The sequence below is a fragment of the Capra hircus genome, chromosome 10, assembly GCF_001704415.2.
Source record: "Capra hircus breed San Clemente chromosome 10, ASM170441v1, whole genome shotgun sequence".
In the NCBI taxonomy this organism is placed as follows: domain Eukaryota; kingdom Metazoa; phylum Chordata; class Mammalia; order Artiodactyla; family Bovidae; genus Capra; species Capra hircus.
The window spans coordinates 50,886,635-50,913,988 of NC_030817.1; the positions used below are offsets into that span (position 1 = coordinate 50,886,635).

Genomic DNA, 27,354 nt, shown 5'->3' on the forward strand with positions numbered 1-27,354 from the left:
TTTTCAATGACCCAGTGGATGTTGGCAATTTGATCTCTGGTTCCTCTACCTTTTCTAAAACCAACTTGAACATCTGAAGTTCACGGTTCATGTATTGCTGAAGACTGGCTGGGAGAATTTTGAGCATTACTTTGCTAGGGTGTGAGATGAGTACAATTGTGTAGTAGTTTGGGTATTGCCTTTCTTAGAGACTGGAATGAAAACTGACCTTTTCCAGTCCTGTGGCCACTGCTAAGTTTTCCAAATTTGCTGGCATATTGAGTGCAGCACTTTCACAGCATCATCTTTTAGGATTTGAAATAGCTTAACTGGAATTCCATCACCTCCACTAGCTTTGTTCATAGTGATGCTTCCTAAGGCCCACTTGACTTCACATTCCAGGATGCCGGGCTCTAGGTGAGTGATCACACTATCATGATTATCTGGGTCATGAAGATCTTTTTTGTATAGTTCTTCTGTGTATTATTGCCAACTCTTCTTAATATCTTCTGCTTCTGTTATGTTCATACCATTTCTGTACTTTATTGAGCCCATCTTTGGATTAAATGTTCCCTTGGAATCTCTAATTTTCTTGAAGAGATCTCTAGTCTTTCCCATTCTATTGTTTTCCTGTATTTCTTTGCATTGATTACTTAGGAAGGCTTTCTTATCTCTCCTTGCTATTCTCTGGAACTCTGCATGCAGATGGGTATATCTTTCCTTTTCCTCTTTGCCTTTCTTTCACCTCTCTTTTCTCAGCTACTTGTAAGGCCTCCTGAGACAACCATTTTGCCTTTTTGCATTTATTATAAATATTAAATACAGTTCCTTGTGCTATACAGTAGGTCCTTCTTGTTTATTTGTTTTATATATAGTAGTCTGCATCTCTTAATCCAAAATTCCAAATTTATCCCTCCCTTACCTTCTCACTTTAGTAACTATAAGTTTGTTTTCCATGTCTGTGAGTCTATTCTGTAAATAATTTCATTTTTATCATCTTTTAAAGATTCCACATATTACTGATACCATATGATAATTATCCTTGTCTAACTTAATACTCTTAGTATGATAATTTCTAGGTCCATCCATGTTAGTGCAAATGACATTATTTCATTCTTTATATGGCTGAATAATAATACTCCATTATGTGTATACATACACACACACACACATATCTTCTTTATCCGTCAAGGGACATTTAGGTTGCTTCCATGTCTTGGCTATTGTAAATAATGCTGCTATGAACACTGGGCACGTGATTTTTGAGTTAAGAGTTTTCTCCAGATATATGCCCAGGAGTGGACTTGCTGGATCATATGACAACTGTATTTTTAGTTTTTTGTGGAACCTCCATACTGTTCTTATCTGGTTGCACCAATTTATATTCCCACCAATAGTGTAGGAGGGTTCCCTTTTCTCTACATTCTCTCCAGGATTTACTGTTTATAGACTTTTTGATGATAGCCATTCTGACCAGGGTGAGGTGATACCTCATTGCGGTTCTGATTTTCATTGTGCCACATAATATGCCACACTGTGCTTCTCAAATTTAAATGTGTACACAAAGCATCTGGAGTTATTAAAATGCAGATTCTGAACCTGTAAATCTAGGCTGGAACCCAAGAGTCTGCATTTCTGCAAGCTCTCAGGTTACACCAATGCTCTGATGCACAGATCCCACTCCAGGTTCCCAGGTTCAGAGGAGCCAAGTGGATAAAGGGAAGTCCCCAGGTCTCGTGATGATCTACAGTTGTTGACTTCATTTCTATTTACTTTTGGCCTCTCTGATCTGACGTGTAGAAGAATCTAAGCAATGTTTTTAACACTTTTAAATTACAAAAATAAAAACAAAAACATATATAACTTTTACAAAATATTTTCATATTCTTGCCTCATTTCATGCTCAAAACAATGTATGGAAAAATTAAGGCAACTATTATTATTTGAAATTTACAAGTAGTGAAAATATGCCACAAAGAGGTTAAGTCTAAAGTAGTATCACTGGTTAAGTTGTGGCTCCTGAACTTGAAACTGGGTCATCAGACTTCAAGTTCACTTCCCTTAGAAACATACTAAAGGTGAATAAGGTTTGGATTTAGGTGGATATCACAAACCACAGAATCAGAGTGTGATGCCAAGGAATGCAGAAGGGGGAAAAAAGGGTGAAGATGATTCTTCAAGGATGTGGTGTGTAGAGAGAGAACTCACATAGACTCCTGTATCTCAAGCTATAAAGGGAATGCTACAGAGCGCAGGCTTCCTCTTGGGATGGGGAGTCTAAGGCTGAGTGCCTCTCTGCATCTGGGATAAGTGGACGCCAGTGGGCAGCAGGGTTACTTCTCCCTCCTTCTCTTCTGTACCTAGGATGAAGTATGAGTACACCTCTCTGCCTAGAAAAAAAATCACAGCCCATTTCCCATCTTTTGTTAATGTGTTCAGTCACTCAGTCATGTCTGACTCTTTGTGACTCCATGGACCACAGCCCACTAGGTTTCTCTATCCAAGGGATTTCCCAGGCAAGAATACTGGAGAGGGTTGCCATTTCCTCCCTCAGGAGATCTTCCTAACCCAGAGATTGAACCCACATCTCCTGCACTGGCAGGAAGATTTTTTTTTTTTTTAACCACTGAGCCACCCGGAAAGCCCAAAGTAAAAGGGTTAGTTGCTCAGTCATGTTCTCATGGACATGAACTATATAGCCTCACTGACTATAGCCTGTCAAACTGCTCCATCCATGGGATTCTCCAGGCAAGAATATTGGAGTAGATAGCCATTCCCTTCTCCAGGGAATCTTCTTGGCCCAGGATTAGAACCTGGGTCTCCTGCTTTGGAGGCAGATTCTTTACCATCTGAAACACCTTTAGTCTTTTTGCTGTAACACTATTTAAATACAGTAAGATGATTAAAAAGATTGTTTCCATCATTTCTCTAGCTTTGCACTATAAAGCACATCAGCTTGACAGAGGAAAAAAAATCTCCATCCAAACTCAGATACTCCACTTTAGGTTACAACCATCTTAGGTCTTCTTACCAAATATAAGGCATTACAGAGAGAGCTCAGACTCAGCAAGAACAGACTGCATTTGATGAAAATAACAAATAAATGTTCTGAATACCATATTCCAAGCCAGCAAGTTAGGACACAACCATGGTGGAGAAAACTAAAGAAGAGATGAGACACCAAGACGGGAATAGTAAACCTCGTGTTTAGGACTTTTTATCTCTTAGCCTCTTTTGCATTTCATTCAGGAAAGTAAAAACTACTGTTCTTAGAAGGAGTTTAAGACACACCCAGAGACAACTTTTCTGATGTGTTTTTACACCTCAGTGTTATATAACTTGATGAAGAATTGCAATTAAAAGCTTTATCATGAATGTAGTTGAACTATGGATCAAATTTTACCGAGCATGTATAGATTAAGCCATTTCTTAGTTTACAGTAAAACTAAGAAGAGTCTTTGTCCCTAGAGATGAGTAACAGGAAAACTTCTTCTGTATTTGTGAATGTTGAGCCACTGTTCTATGTCATTTAATGGACGTGAGTTTGAGCAAGCTCTGGGAGTTGGATGGACAGGGAAGCCTGGCATGCTACAGACCACAGAGTCACCAAGAGTCGGACATGACGGAGTGACTGAACCGACTGACAGCAAATTACACAGGGAAGATAGAAGTTACTTAATTACAACAACTGTGTGGATTATTCCTTCAGGGTAAACATTACTCCTTAAAGCAGATTTAACAGCTGCTTGAAAAAAAATTAACAAAATTATTATTCTCATAAAAGTATCGGGCATTGACACGCTCTATACATAAATTAGAGTATGATTAGGTAATATGTATGGTAAATGAAATCAGAAGAATCTGAAATGTGCCAGAAATTGAGGAGAAATTTATTACATGGACCTCAAGAAATGGCTCCCAACTATAATAAGACGACTCAAGAATGTACTATAATACTAAGAGCATTTCAAGAACTGCTACAATTTTTATACACCTGGTAACTCTAAAAATGAGTTTATTTAACAGCATCAAAATCGGTTAAACAGTTCAATGAATGGATGGCCATCTTCTAATTTGTGTATAGAATTGCCTTTCAAGGAACTAGCAATGACCTTTTGGTGACCCCAGTAATGAACAATTAGACCAACTACACTGAACTAGTTCATTATGTCCTCTAGCAGATTCCTATGTATTCTGAGACTGGGCAGATCTCACTGGGCATTTCACAGCAGTAATGATAAACACCGTAGATTAGCTATACAGACACTGGAGATTCTACAGTAACATACAGTGAAGATGACACTATTTCCCCCAGGGGTCAAGTGGCAGCATCTCAGAAGTTTAACTACATGCTCCTGAGTCAATTACGAACATATCTTGGCTCTACCACTACACATTGTATGATCTTGGGAAAAAAGCTACTTTACTTCTCTGGACCTTAGTTTCTCTGTCTGAAGAATGAGGAAGATGGCCTTAGGGATCCCTAAGTTTTCTTCAACCTGCCTCTCAAAGAGGTTACATGTGAAGCAGACTCCATGATCCGTCACCACCAATTCAGGTAACTCGACCTGCTTTGGGTTTCCCTGATAGCTTAGCTGGTAAAGAATCCGCCTGAAATGCAGGAGACACTGGGCTGGGAAGATCCACTGCAGAAGGTATAGGTTACCCACTCCAGTATTCTTGGGCTTCCCCTGTGGCTCAGCTGGTTAAGAGTCTGTCTGCAACGTGCAGACCTGGGTTCAATCTCTGGGCTGGGAAGATCCCCTGGAGAAGGGAAAGGCTACCCACTCCAATATTCTGGCCTGGAGAATTCCATGGGGTCACAAAGTCAGACACTTTGTTTCTTTCTATCTGCCCTGGGTTCTGCTTAGGTGAGTAAAGCAAACAGCTCCTCATTCTCATTGATTGAACATGATCTCACCATATGAGTTCTCTGTTGACAATATTAAATCAGATCGAGCTGTTGAAGGCAGAACATTAGGATTCAAGACAATTTTTGCGCATTTTTAGCCTATCCTTTAATTTAACAGGTAAAACTGAGAGGAGGTGAACTGGATAAATAATTACAGGTGGCCTGTGTAGCTTTTTAACCTTTGGATATGCTAATGTATCATAAACTCATTTTTATGTCAGAATTTAGTTAAAGTATGAACTACATTTTCTCTGCTTACATATCACAAAACAAATCAACACCATTACAGAGAAAAATCATAAGTAATGTAAACCAAAATCTCGACTTCTCCCTCAGTGAACTGAAGATAATCTTTGTTCCTTCCTCCAGCACAAAGATTTTGTGGCCATGGGAGGAGCTGAGAATTTTGGCACAGGTTAAAAATGATCAGAATGGAGATAAAACTACTTCCCCTGGAGGGCTGCTATGAGATTAGAGACACTATAACAGGCACAAGGAAAGTGTACAATAAATCATAATAATGATTATTATTTATCATCATAATTAGCAGATGTTATAGCAGAAGGGTCAAAGCATAGGATTTATGGTCAGAAAGAATGGTTCCACTGAGTACCATGGCCAGAAATTATAGATAATATTGTAAAGACAAGAACATTAAGACCATTGTGAGTCAAACTAATACTGCATGATTCTGTGAAAACATCCAACTGTGGGCCTTGGTTGGGATGTAACAGAGAGGGATAAGGGAATCTCTCAGTTCAGAGTGCGAAATGGCTGTCCAGTGGAGGCTCAGCAGTGGTCATGCTGCAATCCTTTTTCCTCCTCCCAGATATTCTAGAGGGAGGCTACCTTGCCGGGGGAGGGGGGGAAAGTACTTACTTGCTCTCTGCAACTGATTATCCATTATGTCATCAAAATCTCTTTCTAAGACCAATTTTGATCAAGACACTTATTTACTTAAAATAATTCAGTGACTCACCATTACTGTGGAAAAACACTTATAGCAGCCTCCCCAGGCCCAGGGCCCCACTGTCTGCTAAAACTGGCCACACGAACACACAGACTCTGCTCCCTCCATGCTCTGCACAGACTGCTAGCACTGCTGGTTGTCGCCCCGGCTACATCTTTACGCACCAGCCCTTGCACAGGTATCAGCTGTGTATCTCACTTCCTTCTCCAGGAAGCCTTAATGCTGAGTGATATGCCTTTCCTACAGAGTACACACTGAACTCTGTATGTCCATATGTGAACAAGCCACTCTATATTGCACTCGGCTGTCTACCTGCTTGTTTTCCTTACTATTCTATGGGCATCTTACCTGTTTACCTTTGTAGCCCCAGTGTTTAACACAGGTGGTTAAAAAAATCTGCTGAATGAACGTATGAATGAGGGGATGCCCGAGAGGCTGAGACTGACACATAGTAGAAGAGGTAAAGGAAGGGCTCTTCCCATTATGAGGCAGAATGCCCAGCCTTCCTAAATGGGAAGGAGTCCCAGAGACAACAGCATAATTCCTCCCACTCTTCCTGGGTCTTACCCTTCTGTGTCAGGGATACTAAATTGGATGAACCACAGAGTATGATTCAATGTAACAAAGCAGTCATAGATTAAAAAAAAAAACTTTCAGATTTATTTTTATGACTGCTTTCTACCCTTCTATTTCCTCTAGGAATAACAGTTAATGTTAATCTAAAAATATGCAGAGGGTTCAAGACTTCACCGGGTTGACTGGCCTCTTCTTTTTCCCACTCTGCTGATAGGTCTCTACCAGAGGGTCTACAATGGCTTAGGCAAAGAGAGACTTGGGTTTGAATCTCAGGCCTGCCACTTACTCACATGTGACCTTGTTCAAGACACTAAACCCTTGCTGTCTCATTTTCTTAACTGCAAAATGTGTATAATACCTTTTAAAAACTGACTTGTTTCACAGAATCACACATAGAATCACACAGATCCTGTATGCAAAAGACTTTTACATGCTCAAACATAAAGTACATTATTTCTTTATACTTTTAATCTCAAACAAAATAAGGCTGTTTCACAGGAAAACGTGACTCAGCAGTAAAGAATCTGCCTGTAATGCAGGAACCACAGGAGACCTGGGTTAAATCCCTGGGTTGGGAAGAGTCCCTGGAGGAGGAAATGGCAACCCACTCCAGTATTCTTGCCTAGAGAATCCCATGGACAGAGAAGCCTAGCAGGCTACACAGGGTCGTGAAGAGTTGGACATGACTGAAGAGACTTGGCACATGGAAACGAATATAACACAATAAAGACCTAATGGTTAAAAGCTAATAGCTTTCTTATGGTCCAGATTTCATTGAAAAAAGCCAAGAACACAGAGACAAAAATCAAGCTGATATTAAATTATAAAGTTACAAATGACAGTAAAGCACAGATGGACTGACTGAACAAATGTGAGAATAAATAAGTGAACAATAATGACCCTCCCTTTCCCTGGTCTTCTACTATGACCCCCTGGGTTTAGCCAACCAGATGCCCTAAGCACTGAACTAGTCAAAGGGGTTGTGAGATGAACACTCAGTAGCCTACAGGCATGCCAAAATGTGTCTGAAACGGAACAAAAAGGAAAGTGGCCAAGTTCATGTCTGTCTTTGTCCTTCCTTCATCTGCCTGAGGCACCACAATGAAATATCTTATGTCCCAGATCCACAGCTTCCCAGGACCTCTGCCTAATGACCTGAATCCTTGGAGAGTTCTTCATCCTGCTGCTGCTGCTGCTAAGTCACTTCAGTCGTGTTCGACTCTGTGTGACCCCATAGACAGCAGCCCACCAGGCTCCCCCATCCCTGGGATTCTCTAGGCAAGAACACTGGAGTAGGTTGCCATTTCCTTCTTCAATGCATGAAAGTGAAAACTGAGAGTGAAGTTGCTCAGTCGTGTCCGACTCTTAGTGACCCCATGGACTGCAGCCTACCAGGCTCCTCCATCCATGGGATTTTCCAGGCAAGAGTACTGGAGTGGGGTGCCATTGCCTTCTCCCAAAGTATCCCTCTGAATGCACATTAGAGGAAATCAGGGAAACAGAAATTACTTAGCATTTTACAGAATTCCTCCTCTTTTTTTCCTTCACAGACTGGACACCAGTTTATGAGTAAAGGTGGGAGAGACTACAAGTGAATGTCTTTTCTAAGCCCTGTACTTCTAACTCAGAATCTCTAAAGAGCATCAGATGAAAACAGTGAAGCTTACAAACCAACCACCTCTACTGCCAGATAAAGTTATAGTAAAGTATCAAATATGATCAAAAATTCCAACAAATCCTTATCTCATCAATCAAGGACTTTTCTCCTAAGGAGGCAAAAGAAAACCAAGACATTGTTAGGCCAAGTAGGTATTTATGTATACATACAGCCTTAGATTTTATCTTATTTCTAAGATCTCCATATATCATTTGAAAAGATGTTGAAATATCCGAAACAGTGAAAAGGCAGGTGAGGTGGGATGCAAAAAAACTGGAGCTTTTGATCCTGGTAATTTCCTTTCTGCACTGAAACAGCAGAGGTCAGCTTGAAAAGGCTGACACATGTCCTGTTCTTGACAAAGGTTTTAATTCCCAGGCCCTCCCACAGGTATGCACATACCAAGCTATGTCTCACTTAGGCCGTTCTTCAATCCTATGTATCCTACAAAGAACAGTGGTCCGTAATATCTGAGAGCCAGGACTAAACTAAGATTCTGGCCTTCCTTTATCTTCTCCATCCTTCTGAGTCTGAACTTGGGAAACTTCTGAATGGCAGGGAAGAGTCTCTATAACCAGAAACCCATTTTCTAAAACCAGCATTCCACATGTCACCATCATTCATGGAGATGTTAAAGAAGTCTCGTCTCTCTTCTTTGTCACTGTGACTCCTCACTACTTGAGGCAGAGAACTGGCAGCACAGGCATAGCCTGGCAGCTGGACAGGAACACAGATTCTCAGACCCCATCCTAGACCTGCACTGGAAGATGATCCCAGGTAATACATATGCACATTCAGATTTGAGAGGCGCTGCTCTAAGCCAGCTACACTATCAGCCATTGGTTTCCTTTCCTGGGAAACCAATCCTCCTCCAAGAGGAAGGCCCACACGGGCACTCTAAGGTCCCCAGCATCACTCTCCACACTCCCCCGTGTGCACAAGGAAAGCTGGCTCTTCTCCAAAGAACACAGGTAGAGCACCTGGTACACTACGTAGCCCATCCAGGAGCCACTCAAACACATGTATTTTCTTTCTGTATACCTATTCACCACTGCCAATATCCTCATATCTCTTCCAGCTGGCTCCTTTCCTGTCATGATCTTTCTTCCTCCCAGTTTCTAAAACAGATTCTCTCGTGAAGTGATTCGCCAGGCTCTAACGCCAAAGTTTTGGCTCTACAGTTTATCTGCTGGGTGATTCAGGAAGACAATGTAACGTTTCTAGGCCTCAGTTTTCTCCTCTGGTACTAACAGTGCGTACCCCTTGGCGCTGCTGTGAAACCACTGTATTTCACGTTACTACAGCACAGTACTCATGCTTGGGCTTCCCAGGTGGCACTAGTGGTAAAGCCTGACAACGCAGAAGATCTAAGAGACACAGGTTCGATCCCTGGGTCAGAAAGATCCCCTGGAGAAGGAAATGGCAACCCACTCCAGTATTCTTGCCTGGAGGATCCCTATGGACAGAGAAGCCTGGCGGGCTTGTGTTCATGCTCAGACCAAGACCTTTCCACTGACTTAGTTTGGATGCCTTCCCATTGCGTTAAGGGCCCCAGCACTGATAGACCAAGCCACACAGCTTAGCACCTAACTGTAACTCTCCTGTAGAGATCTTTGTTTTGTCTTACTGGTTTTGTCTCCAAAACTGGATCTTAAAAGACAATGTGTCAGGATGGTGGTTGTTTTTACAGATGGTAAAAGTAGTTCATGGTCTTTATAGGAAATACAGAAAATATGGAGAAATATGAAAAAGAAATAATAAACAATCCATAATCTCACCACTCAGAGAAGACAACTGTTAACATTTTAGAGGATTTCCTTCTAAACAAGAAAATCTTAGGTTTCAGGAGACCAAGGGCCAAGTCTTAATCTTCTCAGTTTTCCCTGGCTTTCCCACACCCAATGCTTGTCCCGCCCCAGCACCTAAGCTAGCACAGTGCAAGGAACTCTGCAGCTGACACACGCTTGTTCCTTAGCTGACTGATGTACTGATGTGGCTTCCTCTGCACCTATGTGTGGACTGGCTACATACTGAAATAGGGATACTGTCAGAAGCAGTGACAAAATCTGTTTTGTCCTTTGTTCAGTTCAAGCTGCTGCAAAAGTGTGCTCAGATCTGTACTCCATGTGACTGCTGTCTGTGTTTGATGGTGACAGTGTGTTTCTGCTGAGGTCTCATGTTTCCCTTTTCAACGTCTCAGGTCTCACATACCTACAGGAATGGTCATCCCGTGAATTTTATCAGCCCAGCCTGCATAATACCGAAGGGTTTTGATGACTCCTTGCAAATCGACATAAAATGCTTGCAGAAACGGTTTGCCACCATTGAGGGATTCCATGGTCTGTGGGAAAAGAAACAGAGAGAACTTTCCAGTGATACATTAAGTGATTGCTGGAGCAAACAAAAAAAGGAATGGAAAGAATACAAATGAATCTGAATAATGACGCATACCTGGTCAACTCTGATTTCCCAAATGAAAAGATTTTAGTACTGCTTGTCGAGTTTAGTTTCCAGTAAAAGCCACCATGAGTATGTATGTGCGTGTTCTTGTGCTTGGGTATGAGCTTCCAGTAACCACTATTCCAATACATAAACACCACTGGTGATAAAGAAAGTGTTCTGCTTGTCAACCAGCTTCTGTTATATTAATGATCAGAGCTACGCGGGGATTTTTCAGAGTCTACATCAGTAATCTGAATCCATAAAGAGGAGCAGGGACATGGGCTTTTATGCACTTGATGAGAATATAAAACGCTCCCCACAGCTGCCAAGACCCCTGCTGAGAAATGGAATGGCCACGGTGCACAGCGAGTTTATTTATTACCACCAAATAAACAAGATCTCCTCTAGGGAAGCTCATACTGTAACAACATGAGGGCTGGTTTTCTGTAAATATTTAGCTTAACAACCATTATCTATTAAGAGTGAAGTACTCGGTCCATTTAATAAAAATAGAGTTAGAGTTATTAAGCAGTTTTAGATTATAAATGTTATTATTTTAATGACACATTCCTAAATAGGATAAGTCTGTAATGTAAAGAATTTAAGAAGAATTCACTGGAATGAGAAGAGTATTTTGACTTGAGAAATAGTAGGGGGTTTTACATATTTAACAAATAATATAAACAAAAACATATGTTTGCAATCTCATGTCCTCTTCCTCAAGGTCATTTTACAATATATACTGGCACTAAAATTATCTGAGTACTAACAAAACTAAAATTGAAATACTCTCCATTCAATGACATAAAAATAGCATTTACAGTGTAATTTATTCATGTAATATGTGTATAGGATGGAACTCATTTTAAAATACTATGTGACCTATTCATTGTATATTAGCAAAACAAGGTATTTCCCAGTTCTTTTTAGAATGTTATAGGTCTGTGGGATGAGCATTATATTCTCCACACAGAGGGCATAGAGCCAAGGTCTAGACTACACAGACTAAAGCAGAGCCATTCAGCAGATTCTAGGCCACCTAAGCAGTCCATCCCTATGAGCTGTTGATCACCGGAGAGTTGCCAGCCCTGGGTTTATTCTCAATTGTGTTTACCTGGATGTAATATTACCTTCAGTATTCTGGTCAGGAGCTTCCCTATATTCAAGAGGATACCTCTTAGTAAAATTCATTCGTCACATGGCTTAGGAGTGTTTAAAAGTAGGACTCTCATTTAAGTGTGATGGGAAAAAGGACTTGACCACAGTGAGACACGTCAGAGAAAGGATGGCATTTGAATGTTATGACATGAAAAGATAACTGCAGAAATGAACTACATCTTCATCTAGTAAGTACCGCTAATCTATGTTATGAATACTGTATGGATTTAACTGAAATAGATAATTACAGACCATCAGTGTGCCCCCATCATACTATTTACGTGCCAAGAACTATACTCGGACTACAACACTAGGAAGTAAAACACACTTTTCACTCTCAAAGAAATCAAAATCCAGTAAAGAGATAGCATACAGACCAGCGTTCCCCCAAGGTACGCCAAAGAATTCTGTTTTGTACAATATTGACAGATTAGCCAGAAAATTAGTGTTGGGGCTCCAAAAGGGTTGAGACACACTGAGCAGGGCTTGTCAGTCTTTAACATGCCAAGTGTCTTATGAATCTTCATGAAACACCTTTTCCCAACATGTAGAAACACCTCATTGGAAACAGCATTCCTTGAAGTACCAAACCAGAAAATGCTTTTATGGACAAATATGTGTTACACACAGCAGGAGTTCCAAACCATCTCCATAAGGCATCCATTTTTGTTTCCACACTAGAAACAGATCCATGAGGGGGATGGAAGAAGGGAGAGTGATGGTGGAAGTGACAATGCCGAAGGGACTGGTGCTCCCCTCCCCCAAAGGAAACCCAAGAGTGATGTGACTTTCCAAGCAGAGGAGAGACCGTAGTACTCATGGCCCTAATGCACTGACTCGACAAGGATGCCCTCAATATTCAGTGACTGAGTCATTATGGGTCATGCAGGTGAAGACTACGGGCATTTCAAAATGGTTCCAGTGTTCAAGAGTGTATTCTTGAAGAAACTGACTTCTATTTTTAAAACAGCATCAACAACAAACCACTAGGAAAGCGAATGTCCCTTATGTGAGAAAATGATCATTGTAGCAAAAGAAAGTTGCTGTCTCCTGTCTCTCCTTTCTATTAATTCTAGAAAGTGACAGAAGAAGAAAGGGAGCAGAGCTATATGAGAGGTCTGCATCACACCTTCTGCTTCTGAAGGATTAAGAACCACCTTCTCTCTGGTTAAGAGGGGCTCACATTGGAGAAGCAAAACTCTTCGGAATGCCAACAGAGTGGTTGGGCTTCCTGCAGGCAACGTGCTCACTTTCCCACTGCTGGATTGTTCTTGTTCTTTCGTTGAGGGTGGAAGGGAGAGGGACAAGGAAAGCAGCAAGGTCTGTACCAGTCATGGGAAGCTGTGGTTCTGTTCTTCAAAATTCAGTAAAAGACACTCAGCTGGTCCCCAGAAGCCAAACCTCTCCCCTTTTTCATGAGTTATTATGTACTCCTTCACTTGTTCCCCAGATCTGTGTCATATCATGTTTTCAGAAAGACTGAGGAATCTAAATTTCAGTGGATGGTAAATTTCGTGGTAAAGACGATGTTTTCTTAGGTTACTTACTGCAAGGACTGCCCTGTCTCGTTCCACCAAGTCTGCAAGCTTATCCAACAGACGGCCTCTTTCTGAAGCATCCATCCTTCTCCACACTGAACCCAGAGAGAAAGCCAGGCGGGCTGCCTGCACTGCTTTGTCTATGTCTGCCTGTTAGAGAGGAAGAGAGATAATGATGCAATAAAGGAAGAAACATTTGCTTTCACACACACACACACACACACACACACACACACACACACGGTGATAAATGAACGTCAGTGGTGATGTCTGGACAGCATAAGTTTAGTGTTTTGCTGTCTGAAGGTAGCTATTCCATAGCAGTTTTTCTTCTCAGATGAACATACCTTGTCTGCTTCTTGAACTTCACACACCTGTTCCCCTGTGGCTGGATTATAGACGGGGAACACTCTCCCACTCTCTGAGTTCTGCCACTCGTTGTTAATAAAAATCTAAGGGAACAGACAACAGAATGGACTCCATAAGGTAAGTGACAGAAAGTCAGTCAATGGTGCTGTATTATATGAAAGTACTATAGTAGTAATACTTGCTCTGCCAGTATTCTTGGGCTTCCCTGGTGACTCAGACGGTATAGAATCCACCTGCAATGCGGGAGACCTGGGTTCACTCCCTGGGTTAGGAAAATCCCCTGGAGGAGGGCATGGTAACCCTCTCCAGTATTCTTGCCTGGAGAATCCCCATGGACAGAGGAGCCTGGCAGGCTACAGTCCATGAGGTTGCAGAGTTGGACACGACAGTAACTAAGCATAGCACAGCATACTTGCTGGTATATAACTAAAGTACAGAATTTGAAGAGTTACAAAAAAAGCTTGATCATTGTGCAGTCTAGCCTCACCCCCAATTCAGAAATTTCCTTTGTGGTATTTTTACCTCAATGTCATCCAAAGATTAAATATAATGCTTACCTTTAGTGAATCTGTCAATTACTGAGAGAGTCAAACAAGGAAGGAAGGAGAGTCTCACCTACATACAGAGCATATTCTGAAGCTGAGAAAGTATTTATTATAGTCTAAGCTCTGGCCAGTATCCCAAAAGGGTAAATCATGGATCAAACTGTCAGCCTGAGCTACTAGTTTCTCTGTCAGAGGCCTTAAGTGACCTCACAGGGAAACCTGAATGGTGCTGGAACAAGCATTTGCCTAATTTATAGTCAGAACCAGAACACAGCAATGACTCTGACCAAACCAGCTGGTGAGCTGAACAACTTACATGTGTAAACCCCAGTTAGATCACCTTCCTTTTGCTGGGTAGGCAAAGTAAAAAGGCCTATAACTTTCGAATTGGTCTCTCCAGGATTTTTCTTAAGAGCCTTGGTTTCTTTATATAGGAAATGAAGGTTATCTTAAAATGGCAAAGAGACTAATGGTTTAAGAAATTATGCAAGTCAATTTCTCAGGAGATTTGTAAGAGATGAGTTAAAGGAGGAGGGAAAATATGGGCAAAAACATTAAATTTTTATTGACATTAAAAAAATCCAAACTAATATTTTGGACTATGAAAGCTCAAAGAATACACAAAGATATTTTGCTCCATAAAATTTATGGCCCAATAACAAAAATTTCTGAACTTATGAACCATTTAGTAGCCGTCAATTTAGAACAAACACAATGATAAGCTGATTTGCTACTGCTTGGCATTTTAATAATTACAGATGAGGCTAAAGAGTTGGACTGTGAAGAAGGCTGAGTGCCGAAGAATTGATGCTTTTGAACTGTGGTGTTGGAGAAGACTCTTGAGAGTCCCTTGGACTGCAAGGAGATCCAACCAGTCCATTATGAAGGAGATCAGCCCTGGGATTTCTTTGGAAGGAATGATGCTAAAGCTGAAACTCCAGTACTTTGGCCACCTCATGCGAAGAGTTGACTCACTGGAAAGACTCTAATGCTGGGAGGGATTGGGGGCAGGAGGAGAAGACGCAGACGACAGAGGATGAGATGGCTGGATGGCATCACTGACTCGATGGACGTGAGTCTGAGTGAACTCTGGGAGTTGGTGATGGACAGGGAGGCCTGGCGTGCTGCGATTCATGGGGTTGCAAAGAGTCAGACACGACTGAGCGACTGAACTGAACTGAAAGTGAGTGTATATCTACAATTTTAAATATTAAGTTCTAGGTTATATCAGATCTTTGCTCTTTCCTTGATTTGATAAAACAATGAGCCTGTGTTGAAGGAGTCTTCTTTTACTGAGGCTTTTTAAGATAAAAGGAGGGAAAAAATACCTTAAGCCTATAAACGCACTTAATACAAAGGTACTGAGCACAAACACAATGATTTTGTAACAGTTTTTAAGTTTTTACTATGAATGTGTAAACATGCTTAATATGCTGTATTCATTTGTATAATGTATTTAATAAATGTAAGGTATTTCTAGACACAGGAGAGGCAAGGATGATTAACAGTTCCAGCCTTTCAAGGGTCAACAGTCCCTAGTAGTTTATTAAATACTCACAACAACCCTAAAGGCAGGATTTTATTATTTCAACTGAAGATGAAGACATTGAGAGAGGTTAATAGTCAGAAACAGCAGGTTATTTCCGGGCTCTGGGTCTGTTGCTCTTCCCACTGTACCCTGGTTTCCAGACTTGCTCAGACCAAAGAAACACAACTATTTAATGGTTATAAGACTCTTTTCACTCCGTTTAACAAATTTCCTAACATTTTTCATTGAATCTGTATACCCCTTTGAAATGCAGTATGATCTTAAAGGTAACAAAAGAAAAACAGTTATTAGAGGTTAGTTTCATTAAACATTCACTTCTAGACCTTATCAGGTTTAAGGGAGAATGGAATGGGTCGTGCCAATATTCTTTTTATTCACTATTTGACTAAAACTTCTTAACTCTTGATATGTCATCAGCTCCAATTACAGTTTTTAAGCTTTATTGAACAGTTCTAAATGTATGTGGTGGTGGTGGTTTAGTCGCTCAGTCATGTCTGACCCCACGGACTATAGCCCACCAGGCTGCTCCGTCCATGGAATTCTCCAGGCAAGAATACTGGAGTGGGTTGCCATTTCCTCCTCCAGGGGATCTTCCTGACCCAGGGATCGAACCTGGGTCTCCTGCACTGCAGACACATTCTTTACTGACTGAGTCACCAGGGATGTGTGTAAAGACTGATATTCCATGACCTTCTATTGTTTCTTAGAGGTCTACCAAAGGTCAAACAGAAAAACCACTTATTTTTTAATAGAATAAAATTCATCCTCTTACTGTTATTTAAGCCCACGGATAATTTTCTCAGTATAAAATATAGTATGGGATCTTTTTTAAAAAATTAATTAATTCATTTTAATTGGAAGCTAGTTACTCTACAATATTGCGGTGGTTACTGCCATACATTGACATGAATCAGTCACAGGGGTACATGTGTTCCCCCGTCCCAAACCCCCATCCCACCACTCTCCCCATCCCATCCCTCTGAGTTGTCCCAGTGCACCAGCTTTGACTGCCATTTCATGCATCAAACTTGAACTGGTCATCTATCTCACATATGATAATATACATATTTCAACGTTATTCTTTTCCTATTTGGAACCAGTCTGTTGTTTCATGTCCAGTTCTAACTGTTGCTTCCTGACCTGCATACAGATTTCTCAAGAGGCAGGTCAGGTGGTCTAGTATTCCCATCTCTCTCAGAATTTTCCACAGTTTGTGATCCATACAGTCAAAGGCTTTGGCATAGTCAATAAAGCAGAAATAGATGTTTTTCTGGAACTCTCTTGCTTTTTCAATGATCCAGCAGATGTTGGCAATTTGATCTCTGGTTCCTCTGCCTTTTCCAAAACCAGCTTGAACATCTGAAAGTTCACAGTTCACGTACTGTTGAAGTCTGGCTTGGAGAATTTTGAGCATTACTTTACAAACATGTGAAAGTGAAGTCGCTCTGTCCTGTCTGACTCTTTGTGACCCCATGGACTGTCGCCCACCAGGCTCCTCTATCCATGAGATTCTCCAGGCAAGAGTACTGGAGTGGGTTGCCATTTCCTTCTCCAACAAGCATGTGAAATGAGTACAACCGTGCGGTAGTTTGAGCATTCTTCGGCATTGCCTTTCTTAGGGATTGGAATGAAAACTGACCGTTTCCAGTCCTGTGGCCACTGCCGAGTTTTCCAAATTTGCTGGAACAACAGACTGGTTCCAAATAGGAAAAGGAGTATGCCAAGGCTGTATATTGTCACTGTGCTTACTTAACTCACATGCAGAGTACGTCATGAGAAATGCTGGGTTGGAAGCACAAGCTGGAACCAACATTACCAGAAGAAATATCAATAATCTCAGATATGCAGAGGACACCACCCTTATGGCAGAAAGCGAGGAAGAACTCAAGAGCCTCTTGATGAGAGTGAAAGAGGAGAGTGAAAAAGTTGGCTTAAAGCTCAACATTCAGAAAACTAAGATCATGGCATCTGGTCCCACCACTTCATGGCAAATAGATGGAGAAACAGTGGAAACAGTGGCTGACTATTTTGGGGGGCTCCAAAATCACTGCAGATTGTGACTGCACCCAGGAAATTAAAGGATGCTTGCTCCTTGGAAGAAAAGTTATGACCAACCTAGACAGCATTTTAAAAAGCAGAGACATTACTTTGCCAACAAAGGTCCATCTAGTCAAGGCTATGGTTTTTCCAGTAGTCATGTATGGATGTGAGAGTTGGACTTTAAAGAAAGCTGAGCACCGAAGAATTGATGCTTTTGAACTGTGGTGTTGGAGAAGACTCTTGAGAGTCCCTTGGACTGCAAGGAGATCCAACCAGTCCATCCCAAAGGAAATCAGTCCTGTATGTTCATTGGAATGACTGATGCTGAAGCTGAAACTCCAATACTTTGGCCACCTGATGCGAAGAACTGACTCATTTGAAAAGACCTTGATGTTGGCAAAGATTGAAGGTGGGAGGAGAAGGGGACAACAGAGGATAAGATGGTTGGATGGCATCACTGACTCAATGGACATGAGTTTGAGCAAACTCCGGGAGTTGGTGATGGACAGTGAGGCCTGGTGTGCTGTGATTCATGGGGTTGCAAAGGGTCAGACATGACTGAGGGACTGAACCGAACTGAACTGAACTGAATGTTATTCTCTCAAGTCATCCCACCCTCGCCTTCTCCCACAGAGTCCAAAAATCTGTTCTTTATATCTGTGTCTCTTTTGCTGTCTCACATATAGGGTCATCATTATCATCTTTTTAAATTCCATATATATGCATTAATATACTGTTAGTGTTTTTTTCTCTGACTTACTTCACTCTGTATAATAGGCTCCAGTTTAGGCTCTGAGGCTCACTGCATATGAACTAATTCAAAAGCGTTCTTTCTAATAGCTGAGTAATATTCCATTGTGTATATGTACCACCACTTTCTTTTTATTTAACTTATTTTTTTATTGAAGGATGATTGCTTTACAGAATTTGGTTTTCTGAAATTTTTTTTCTGAGGTTTTCTGCAACCTCAACATGAATCAACCATAAGGTATACAAATATCCCCTCCCTTTTGAACCAACCTCCCAACTCCCTCCCCACCCCACCCCTCTAAGTTGATAGAAAGACCCTGTTTGAGTTTCCTGAGCCATACAGCAAATTCCCACTGGCTATCTATCTTACATATGGCAATGTAATTTTCCATGTTACTCTTTCCATACATGTCACCCTCTCCTCCCCTCTCCCCATGTCTATAAGTCTATTCTCTATGTCTGTTTCTCCACTGCTGACCTTTAAATAAGTTCTTCAGTACCATTCTTCCAGATTCCATATATATGTATTAGAATATGGTATTTATCTTTCTATTTCTGACTCACTTCACTCTGTATAATAGGTTCTAGGTCCATTCACCTCATCAGGACTGACTCAAATGCATTCCTTTTTATTCTGAGTAATATTCCATTGTGTATACGTACCACAATTTCTTTATCCATTCACCTGTCGATGGACATCTAGGTTGCTTCCATGTTCTAGCTGTTGTGTAAATAGTGCTGCAGTAAACAATGGGATACATGTGTCTTTTAAAATTCTGGTTTCCTCAGGGTATATTATGCCTAGGAGTGAGATTGTTGGGTCATATGGTGGCTTTAGTCCTAGTTTTTTAAGGAATCTTCATACCATCTTCCATAATGGCTGTATCAATTTACATTCCCACCAACAGTGCAAGCATTCCTTTTTCTCCACACCCTCTCCAGCATTTATTGTTTGTAGATTTTTTGATGATGGCTATTCTGACTGGTGTGGGGTGATATCTCATTGCAGTTTTGATTTGCATTTCTTTAATAATGAATGCTGTTGAGCATCTTTTCATGTGTTTGTTAGCCATCTGTATGTCTTCTTTGGAGAGATGTCTGTTTAGGTCTTTTCCCCACTTTTTGATTGGGTTGTCTGTTTTTCTGGTATTGAGTTGTATGAGCTGCTTGTATATTTTGGAAATTAATCCTTTGTCAGTTGTTTCATTTGCTATTATTTTCTCCCATTCTGAGGGTTGTCTTTTCACCTTGCTTATAGTTTCCTTTGCTGTACAAAAGCTTTTGAGTTTAATCAGGTCCCACTTGTTTACTTTTGTTTTTATTTTCATTACTCTAGGAGGTGGGTCATAGAGGATCTTACTTTGGTTTATGTCATCTAGTGTTCTGCCTTTGTTTTCCTCTAAGAGTTTTATAGTTTCTGGTCTTACATTTAGGTCTTTAATCCATTTTAAGTTTATCTTTGTGTATGGTGTTAGGAAGTGTTCCAATTTCATTCTTTTACATGTAGCTGTCCAGTTTTCCCAGCACCATTTATTGAAGAGGCTGTCTTTTCCCCACTGTATATTCTTGCCTCCTTTGTCAAAAATAAGGTACCCTTGGTGCAAGAGTTTATTTCTGGGCTTTCTATCTTGTTCCATTGGTCTATATTTCTGTCTTTGTTCCAGTACCATACAGTCTTGATGACTGTAGCTTTGTAGCATAATCTAAAGTCAGGAAGGTTGATTCCTCCACCTCCATTCATCTTTATCAAGACTGCTTTGGCTATTCAGGTCTTTTGTGTTTCTATATGAATTGTGAAATTTTTTGTTCTAGTTCTGTGAAAAATGCCATTGGTAATTTGATAGGGGTCACACTGAATCTGTAGATTGTATTTGATAGTATAATCATTTTCACAATATTGATTCTTCCTACCCAGGAACATGGACTCTCTCTCCATCTGTTTATGTCATCTTTGATTTCCTTCATCAGTATCTTATAATTTTCTGTGTACAGTTCTTTTGTCTCCTTAGGTAAGTTTATTCCTAGATATTTAATTATTTTTGTTGCAATGGTGAATGGGATTGATTCCTTAATTTCTTTTTCTGATTTTTCATTGTTAGTATATTGAAATGCAAGTGATTTCTGTGTACTGATTTTGTATCCTGCAACTTTGCTAACTGATTAGCTCTATTAATTTTCTGATACTATTTTTAGGGTTTTCTATGTACAGTATCACGTCATCTGCAGTGAGAGTTTTACTTCTTCTTTTCCAACCTGGATTCTTTTTATTTCTTTTTCTTCTCTGATTGCTGTAGCTAGGACTTCCAGAATGATGTTGAATAACAGTGGTGAAAGTGGACACCCTTGTCTTGTTCCTGATCTTAGGGGGAATGCTTTCATTTTTTTCACCATTGAGAATAATGCTTACTGTAGGCTTATCATATATGGTCTTTACTATGTTGAGGTATGTTTCTTCTATGCCCATTTTTTTAAAAAGAATTGTTATCATAAATGGGTGCTGAATTTTGTCAAAGGCTTTTTCTGCATCTATTGAGATTATCATATGATTTTTATCTTTCATATCTTTTAATATGTATATCACATTGATTTGTCTATATTGAAGAATCCTTGCATTCTTGGAATAGACCCAACTTAATCATGGTGTATGAGCTTTTCAGTGTATTGCTGAATTCTGTTTGCTAAAATTTTGTTGAAGATTTTTGCATCCTTGGTCTGTAGTTTTCTTTTTTTGTGTTGTCTTTGTCTGGTTTTGGTATCAAGGTGATGGTGGCCTCATAGCGTGAGTTTGCAAGTGTTCCTTCCTCTTCAATTTTTTGAAAGAGTTTTAAAAGGACAGGCATTAGCTCTTCTCTAAATGTTTGATAGAATTCTGTGAAGCCATCTGGTCCTGGGCTTTTGTTTTTTGGGAGATTTTTTTAATCACAGCATCAATTTCAGTGCTTGTTATTGGGCTGTTCATGATTTCTATTTCTTCTTGGTTCAGTCTTAGAAGATTGAACTTTTCTAGGAATCTGTCCATTTCTTCCAGGTTACCCATTTTATTGCCACACAGTTGTTCATAACAGTCTCTTATGATCCTTTGTAGCTCTGCACTGTCTGTTGTAACCTCTCCTTTTTAATTTCAAATTTTGTTCATTTGATTCTTTTTTTTTTTTTGATGACTCTAGCTAAAGGTTTGTCAATTTTGTTTACCTTTTGAAAGAATCAGCTTTTAGTTTTATTAATCTTTACTACTGTTTCTATCATTTCTTTTTCATTTATTTCTGCTCAGATCTTTATGATTTCTCTCCTTCTACTAACTTTGGAAGTTTTTGTTCTTCTTTTTCCAGTTGTTCCGGTGTACACTTAGGCTGTCTACTTGTATTTCTCTTGTTTCTTGGGTGGGACTGCACTGCTGTAAACTCCCTCTTAGGACTGCTTCTGCTACTACATCCCATAGGTTTTGAGCTGTTGTGTTTTCATTGTCATTTGTTTCTAAAAATTTTTTTATTTCCTTTTTGATTTCTTCACTAACCTGTTGGTTATTTAAAAATGTGTTGTTTAATCTCCACGTGTTTGTGTTTCTTACAGCTTTTTTCTTATAATTGATATCATAGCATTGTGGTCAGAGAAGATGCTTGATACGATTTCAATTTTCTTAAATTTACTGAGGTTTGATTTGTGACCCAAGATGTGGTCTATTCTGGAGAATGTTTTATGTGCACTTGAGAAGAAGGTGTAGTCTTCTGCATTTGGATGGAATGTCCTGAAGATATCAATAAGATCCATCTCATCTAATGTATCATTTAAGACTTGTGTTTTCTCACTAATTTTCTGTTTTGATGATCTGTTCATTGGTGTGAGTGGGATGTTAAAGTCTCCTACTATTATTGTGTTACTGTCAGTTTCTCCTTTTATGCCTATTAGTTGTCTTATGTATTGAGGTGCTCCTATGCTGGGTGCACAGATATTTACAATTGTTATGTCTTCCTCTTGGATTGATACCTTGATCATTATGTTGTGTGCTTCCTTATCTCTTGTAATCTTTAAGATCTATTTTATCTGATCTGAGGGTTGCTACTCCAGCTTTCTTTTGCTTCCCATTTGCATGGAATATGTTTTTCCATCCTCTCACTTTCATATGTCTATATGTGTCTTGAGGTCTGAAGTGGGTTTCTTGTAGACAGCATATATATGGGTCTTGTTTTTGTAACCATTCAGTCAGTCTGTGTCTTTTGGTTGGAGCATTTAATCCATTTACATTTAAAGTAATTATTGACATATATGTTCCTGTTGCCATTTTCTTAATTGTTTGGGGTTGATTCTGTAGATCTTTTTTCTTCTTTTGTATTTCTTGACTATATAAATCTCTTTAACATTTATTATAAAATTGGTTTGGTGGTACTGAATTCTCTTAACTTTTGCTTGTCTGAAAAGCTTTTGATTTCCCCATCAATTTTGAATGAGATCCTTGCTGGATACAGTAATCTTGGTTGTAGGATTTTCCCTTTCAGTACTTTAAATATATCCTGCCATTCCCTTCTGGCCTGCAGAGTTTCTGCTGAAAGATCAGCTGTTAAGCACATGGGGTTTCCCTTGTATGTTGTCGCTTCTTTGCTGCTTTTACTATTCTTTCTTTGTGTTTAATCTTTGTTAGTTTGATTAGTATGTGTCTTGGCGTGTTTCTCCTTGGGTTTATCCTGTATGGGACTCTCTGTGCCTCTTGGACTTGACTATTTCCTTTTCCATGTTGGGGAAATTTTCAATTATAATCTCTTCAAAAATTTTCTCATACCCTTTCTTTTTCTCTTCTTCTTCTGGGACCCCTATAATTCGAATGTTGGTGCATTTGATATTGTCCCAGAGGTCTCTGAGACTATCCTCAGTTCTTTTCATTCTTTTTACTGCTCTTCAGAAGTTATTTCCACCATTTTATCTTCCAGCTCACTGATTCGTTCTACTGCTTCAGCTATTCTGTTATTGATTCCTTCTAGAGTATTTTTAATTTCAGTAACTGTGTTGTTTGTCTCTGTAGGTTTATTCTTTAATTCTTCTAGGTCTTTTAAAAATGATTCTTGCATTTTTGCCATTTTGTTTTCAAGGTTTTTGATCATCTTTACTCATTTTTCTGAATTCTTTTTTAGGTAGCTTGCCTCTTTCCTCTTCATTTATTTGGGCTTCTGTGTTTCTAGTTTGTTCCTTCATTTATGTAGTATTTCTCTGCCTTTTCATCATTATTTTTTTAACTTATTGTGTTTGAGGTCTCCATTTCCCAGACTTCAAGGTTGAATTCTTTCTTCCTTTTGGTTTCTGCCCTCCTAAGGTTGGTCCAGTGCTTTGTGTAAGCTTCTTACAGGGTGAGATTTGTGTTGAGTTTTTGTTTGTTTGTTTTTCCTCTGATGCGCAAGGCTGAGTGAGGTGGTAATCCTGTCCGCTGACGACTGGGTTCATATTTTTGTTTTGTTTGTTGTTTAGATGAGGTGTCCTGCACAGGATTGGGTGATGCCAGATTTTGTATTCAAGTGGTTTCCTTTGTGTGAGTTCTCACTAACTGATACTCCCTACAGTTAGTTCTCTGGTAGTCTAGGGTCAGTGATTCCACTCCAAAGGCTCAGGGCTTGATCTCTGGTCAGGAATGAAGATTCCACAAGTGGTTTGTTATGGCATTAAGTGAGATTAAAACAAATACCCAAAAATGAGAAACCAAAGATGAACCCCAGACAAATGGCAGTTACAAAATAAGGCACATAATAATTAAAATAATGGAATATATACATATCACCCATGAACAAAGTCAAAACAGTCCAACAAAAATAAAGTACAGTAGACTGACCTGGCAAACAAAGGAAATCAAAAATATGTGGAGTTTTCCTTTTTTTTCTTTTCTCATTTTTGATTTCAGTTTTTAATTTTTAAACCTATTATGATTTTTTCTACATTTATTCCTTTGTTTTTCCTACTATTCTTTCCCCCTTGTAGTTAACCTTTAATAAATCTTAATGTATATAAATCTTAATGTATATAAATCCTAATGTATAGAAATAAAAAAAATTATATTTACTAGTTAAGAACAAAACTAACTAAAACACAACTGGAAAACAAAGCTAAAGCAAGGTGCCAAGTGGGGAATAAAGCAATGAAAACAAAACTAACAAATATGTTGGGAAGAAGGAAAAGAAAGAAAGAATAGATATGCAAAGTTAAATAGAGGTAGATAAAGATTTATATAAACTGAAGATTAACTGCAAGGGGAAAAGAACAGTAGGAAGGGCAAACAAAGAAATAAATATAGAAAAAATACAGTAGGCTTTAAGAATTAAAATTATAAAAAATAAAATATGAAAATAAGAAAAAAACAGAAGTAAAAAGGAAAAAGAAAAAGGAAAATGTCACAGAATCGTAAAAGCCCAACATAGAGGCAGAAGTTCATAACAACAATAAAAAGTGTGACTGAATATACATATATACACCTATAAGCAAAATCAAAATGGGCCAACAAAAATAAATTACAATAGGTTGACCTGGCGAACAAAGGAAACCAAAAATTATATCTACCAGAACAAAACTAACTAAAAGTTCAAGTTCAGTTGCTCAGTCGTGTCTGACTCTTTGCAACCCCTGAATTGCAGCATGCCAGGCCTCCCTGTCCATCACCAACTCCCAGAGTTCACTCAAACTCATGTCCATTGAGTTGGTGATGCCATTCAGCCATCTCATTCTCTGTCGTCCCCTTCTCCTCTTGCCCCCAACCCCTCCCAGCAGCAGAGTCTTTTGTAGTGAGTCAACTCTTTGCATGAGGTGGCCAAAGTATTGGAGTTTCAGCTTTAGCATCATTCCTTCCAAAGAAAACCCAGGACTGATCTCCTTTAGAATGGACTGGTTGGATCTCCTTGCAGTCCAAGGGACTCTCAAGAGTCTTCTCCAACACCACAGTTCAAAAACATCAATTCTCTGGCGCTCACCTTTCTTCACAGTCCTACTCTCACATCCACACATGACCACTGGAAAAACCATAGCCTTGACTAGACGGACATTTGTTGGCAAAGTAATGTCTCTGCTTTTGAATATACTATCTAGGTTGGTCATAACTTTTCTTCCAAGGAGTAAGCATCTTTTAATTTCATGGCTGCAGTCACCATCTGCAGTGATTTTGGAGCCCCCCAAAATAAAGTCTGACACTGTTTCCACTGTTTCCCCATCTATTTCCCATGAAGTGATGGGACCAGATGCCATGATCTTCGTTTTCTGAATGTTGAGCTTTAAGCCAACTTTTTCACTCTCAACTTTCACTTTCATCAAGAGGCTTTTTAGTTCCTCTTCACTTTCTGCCATAAGGGTGGTGTCATCTGCATATCTGAGATGATTGATATTTCTCCCGGCAGTCTTGATTCCAGCTTGTGCTTCTTCCAGCCCAGTGTTTCTCATGATGTATTCTGCATAGAAGTTAAGTAAGCAGGGTGACAATATACAGCCTTGACGTACTCTTTTTCCTGTTTGGAACCAGTCTGTTGTTCCATGTCCAGTTCTAACTGTTGCTTCCTGACCTGCATATAGGTTTCTCAAGAGGCAGGTCAGGTGGTCTGGTATTCCCATCTCTTTCAGAATTTTCCACAGTTTATTGTGATCCACACAGTCAAAGGCTAACTAACTAAAGCACAAACTGGAAAACAAAACTAAAGCAAGGTACTAACTAGGGAAGAAAGCAATGAAAATTAAGCTAACAAATATGTTAAGAGGAAAGGAAAGAAAGAAAGAACAGATATGCAAAGTTAATAGAGATAAAGAAGATTTATATACACTAAAGATTAACTGCAAGGGGAAAAGAATAGTAGGAAAAACAAAGGAATAAATGTAGAAAAAAATAATAGGTTTAAAAATTAAAAACTGAAATTAAAAAAGAGAAAAGAAAAAGAAAACTCCAGAGAACTGCAAAAGCCCCAAAGCCCAGAGGTTTATAACAACTCTTAAAAATGTGACTAAGGGGAAAAAAAAAATAGCTCAAAAGCTTAACTATATTTCACAGTGCCAATAAAATCGACAACTACAACAGAGGGGGTAAGAAAAGGAAAAAAAAAATCCAAAAGCATCTACAGAACAAGTAAAAACATAAGAATAACAAATGTTTTTATTGAGTCACTGCTGTCAGGGTCCTTTCCCTCTCTGGGAGTCACAGTCCACCTCACCCTTCTAACATGTCCTCCAACACTGTGCGGACCTCTGGATCTGCTGTGGGGGCAGCTCAGATTCTAATCTGGTCCTACTTCTCTGTGTTCTTGCCTCCAACGGCCACAGCTACCAGAACTAGTGTGTTTTCTTTTGTGGAAGCGCTCAATGACCTTTTATATATTCCATAGACAGAGTCTACCTAGTTGATCATGTTGATTTAATCTACAGCTTGTACAGCTGGTGGAAAGGTTTGGGGTCTTCTTCCTTAGACACACTGCCCCTGGGTTTCAATTGTGGTTTTATTTCCACCCCTGCATGTGGGTCGTCCACTGGGGTTTGCTCGCTGCCCTGGAGGACTGGGGTTTGCCCCTGTGAGAGACAGGTGTGGAGGTGGTGCAGCTGCTTGGGTTGCAGGGGTTCTGGCAGCACCAGGTACTCCGGGGAGTTGGCAGCTAGGGCAGCAGGATATATATCACTCTATAAGTGTATGGCAACCAATATTGGCCCATACGCTCCAGAATTCTTGCCTGGACAGCCCCCCATCCCTGACAGAGAAGCCTGGTAAGCCACAGTCTACAGGGTTGTAAAGAATCAGACACTATTGAAGCAACCCTGCACGCATAGGCACAAGACTTTTTTGTCTGTGGCAGCTCTGCCCCAGTGAAGAGTTGAGTGTGAGGGTGGCGCAGCTGCTTGGCTTGCCAAGACCCAGGCAGCACAAGTG

General features: G+C 39.9%; 1 protein-coding gene across 1 annotated transcript in view; it reads right to left on the bottom strand.

Annotated features, from left to right (window-relative positions):
* The window catches only part of ALDH1A2 (aldehyde dehydrogenase 1 family member A2), a 117,640-nt gene that overhangs the window by 47,026 nt on the left and 43,260 nt on the right, over positions 1–27,354 (bottom strand). The window contains exons 2-4 of the mRNA XM_018054270.1: positions 13,580–13,684; positions 13,242–13,382; positions 10,306–10,435 (exon numbers count right to left, since the gene is read on the bottom strand). Of these exons, the coding sequence (XP_017909759.1) occupies positions 10,306–10,435; positions 13,242–13,382; positions 13,580–13,684 (376 nt within the window). The remainder of the gene's footprint in view (positions 1–10,305; positions 10,436–13,241; positions 13,383–13,579; positions 13,685–27,354) is intronic.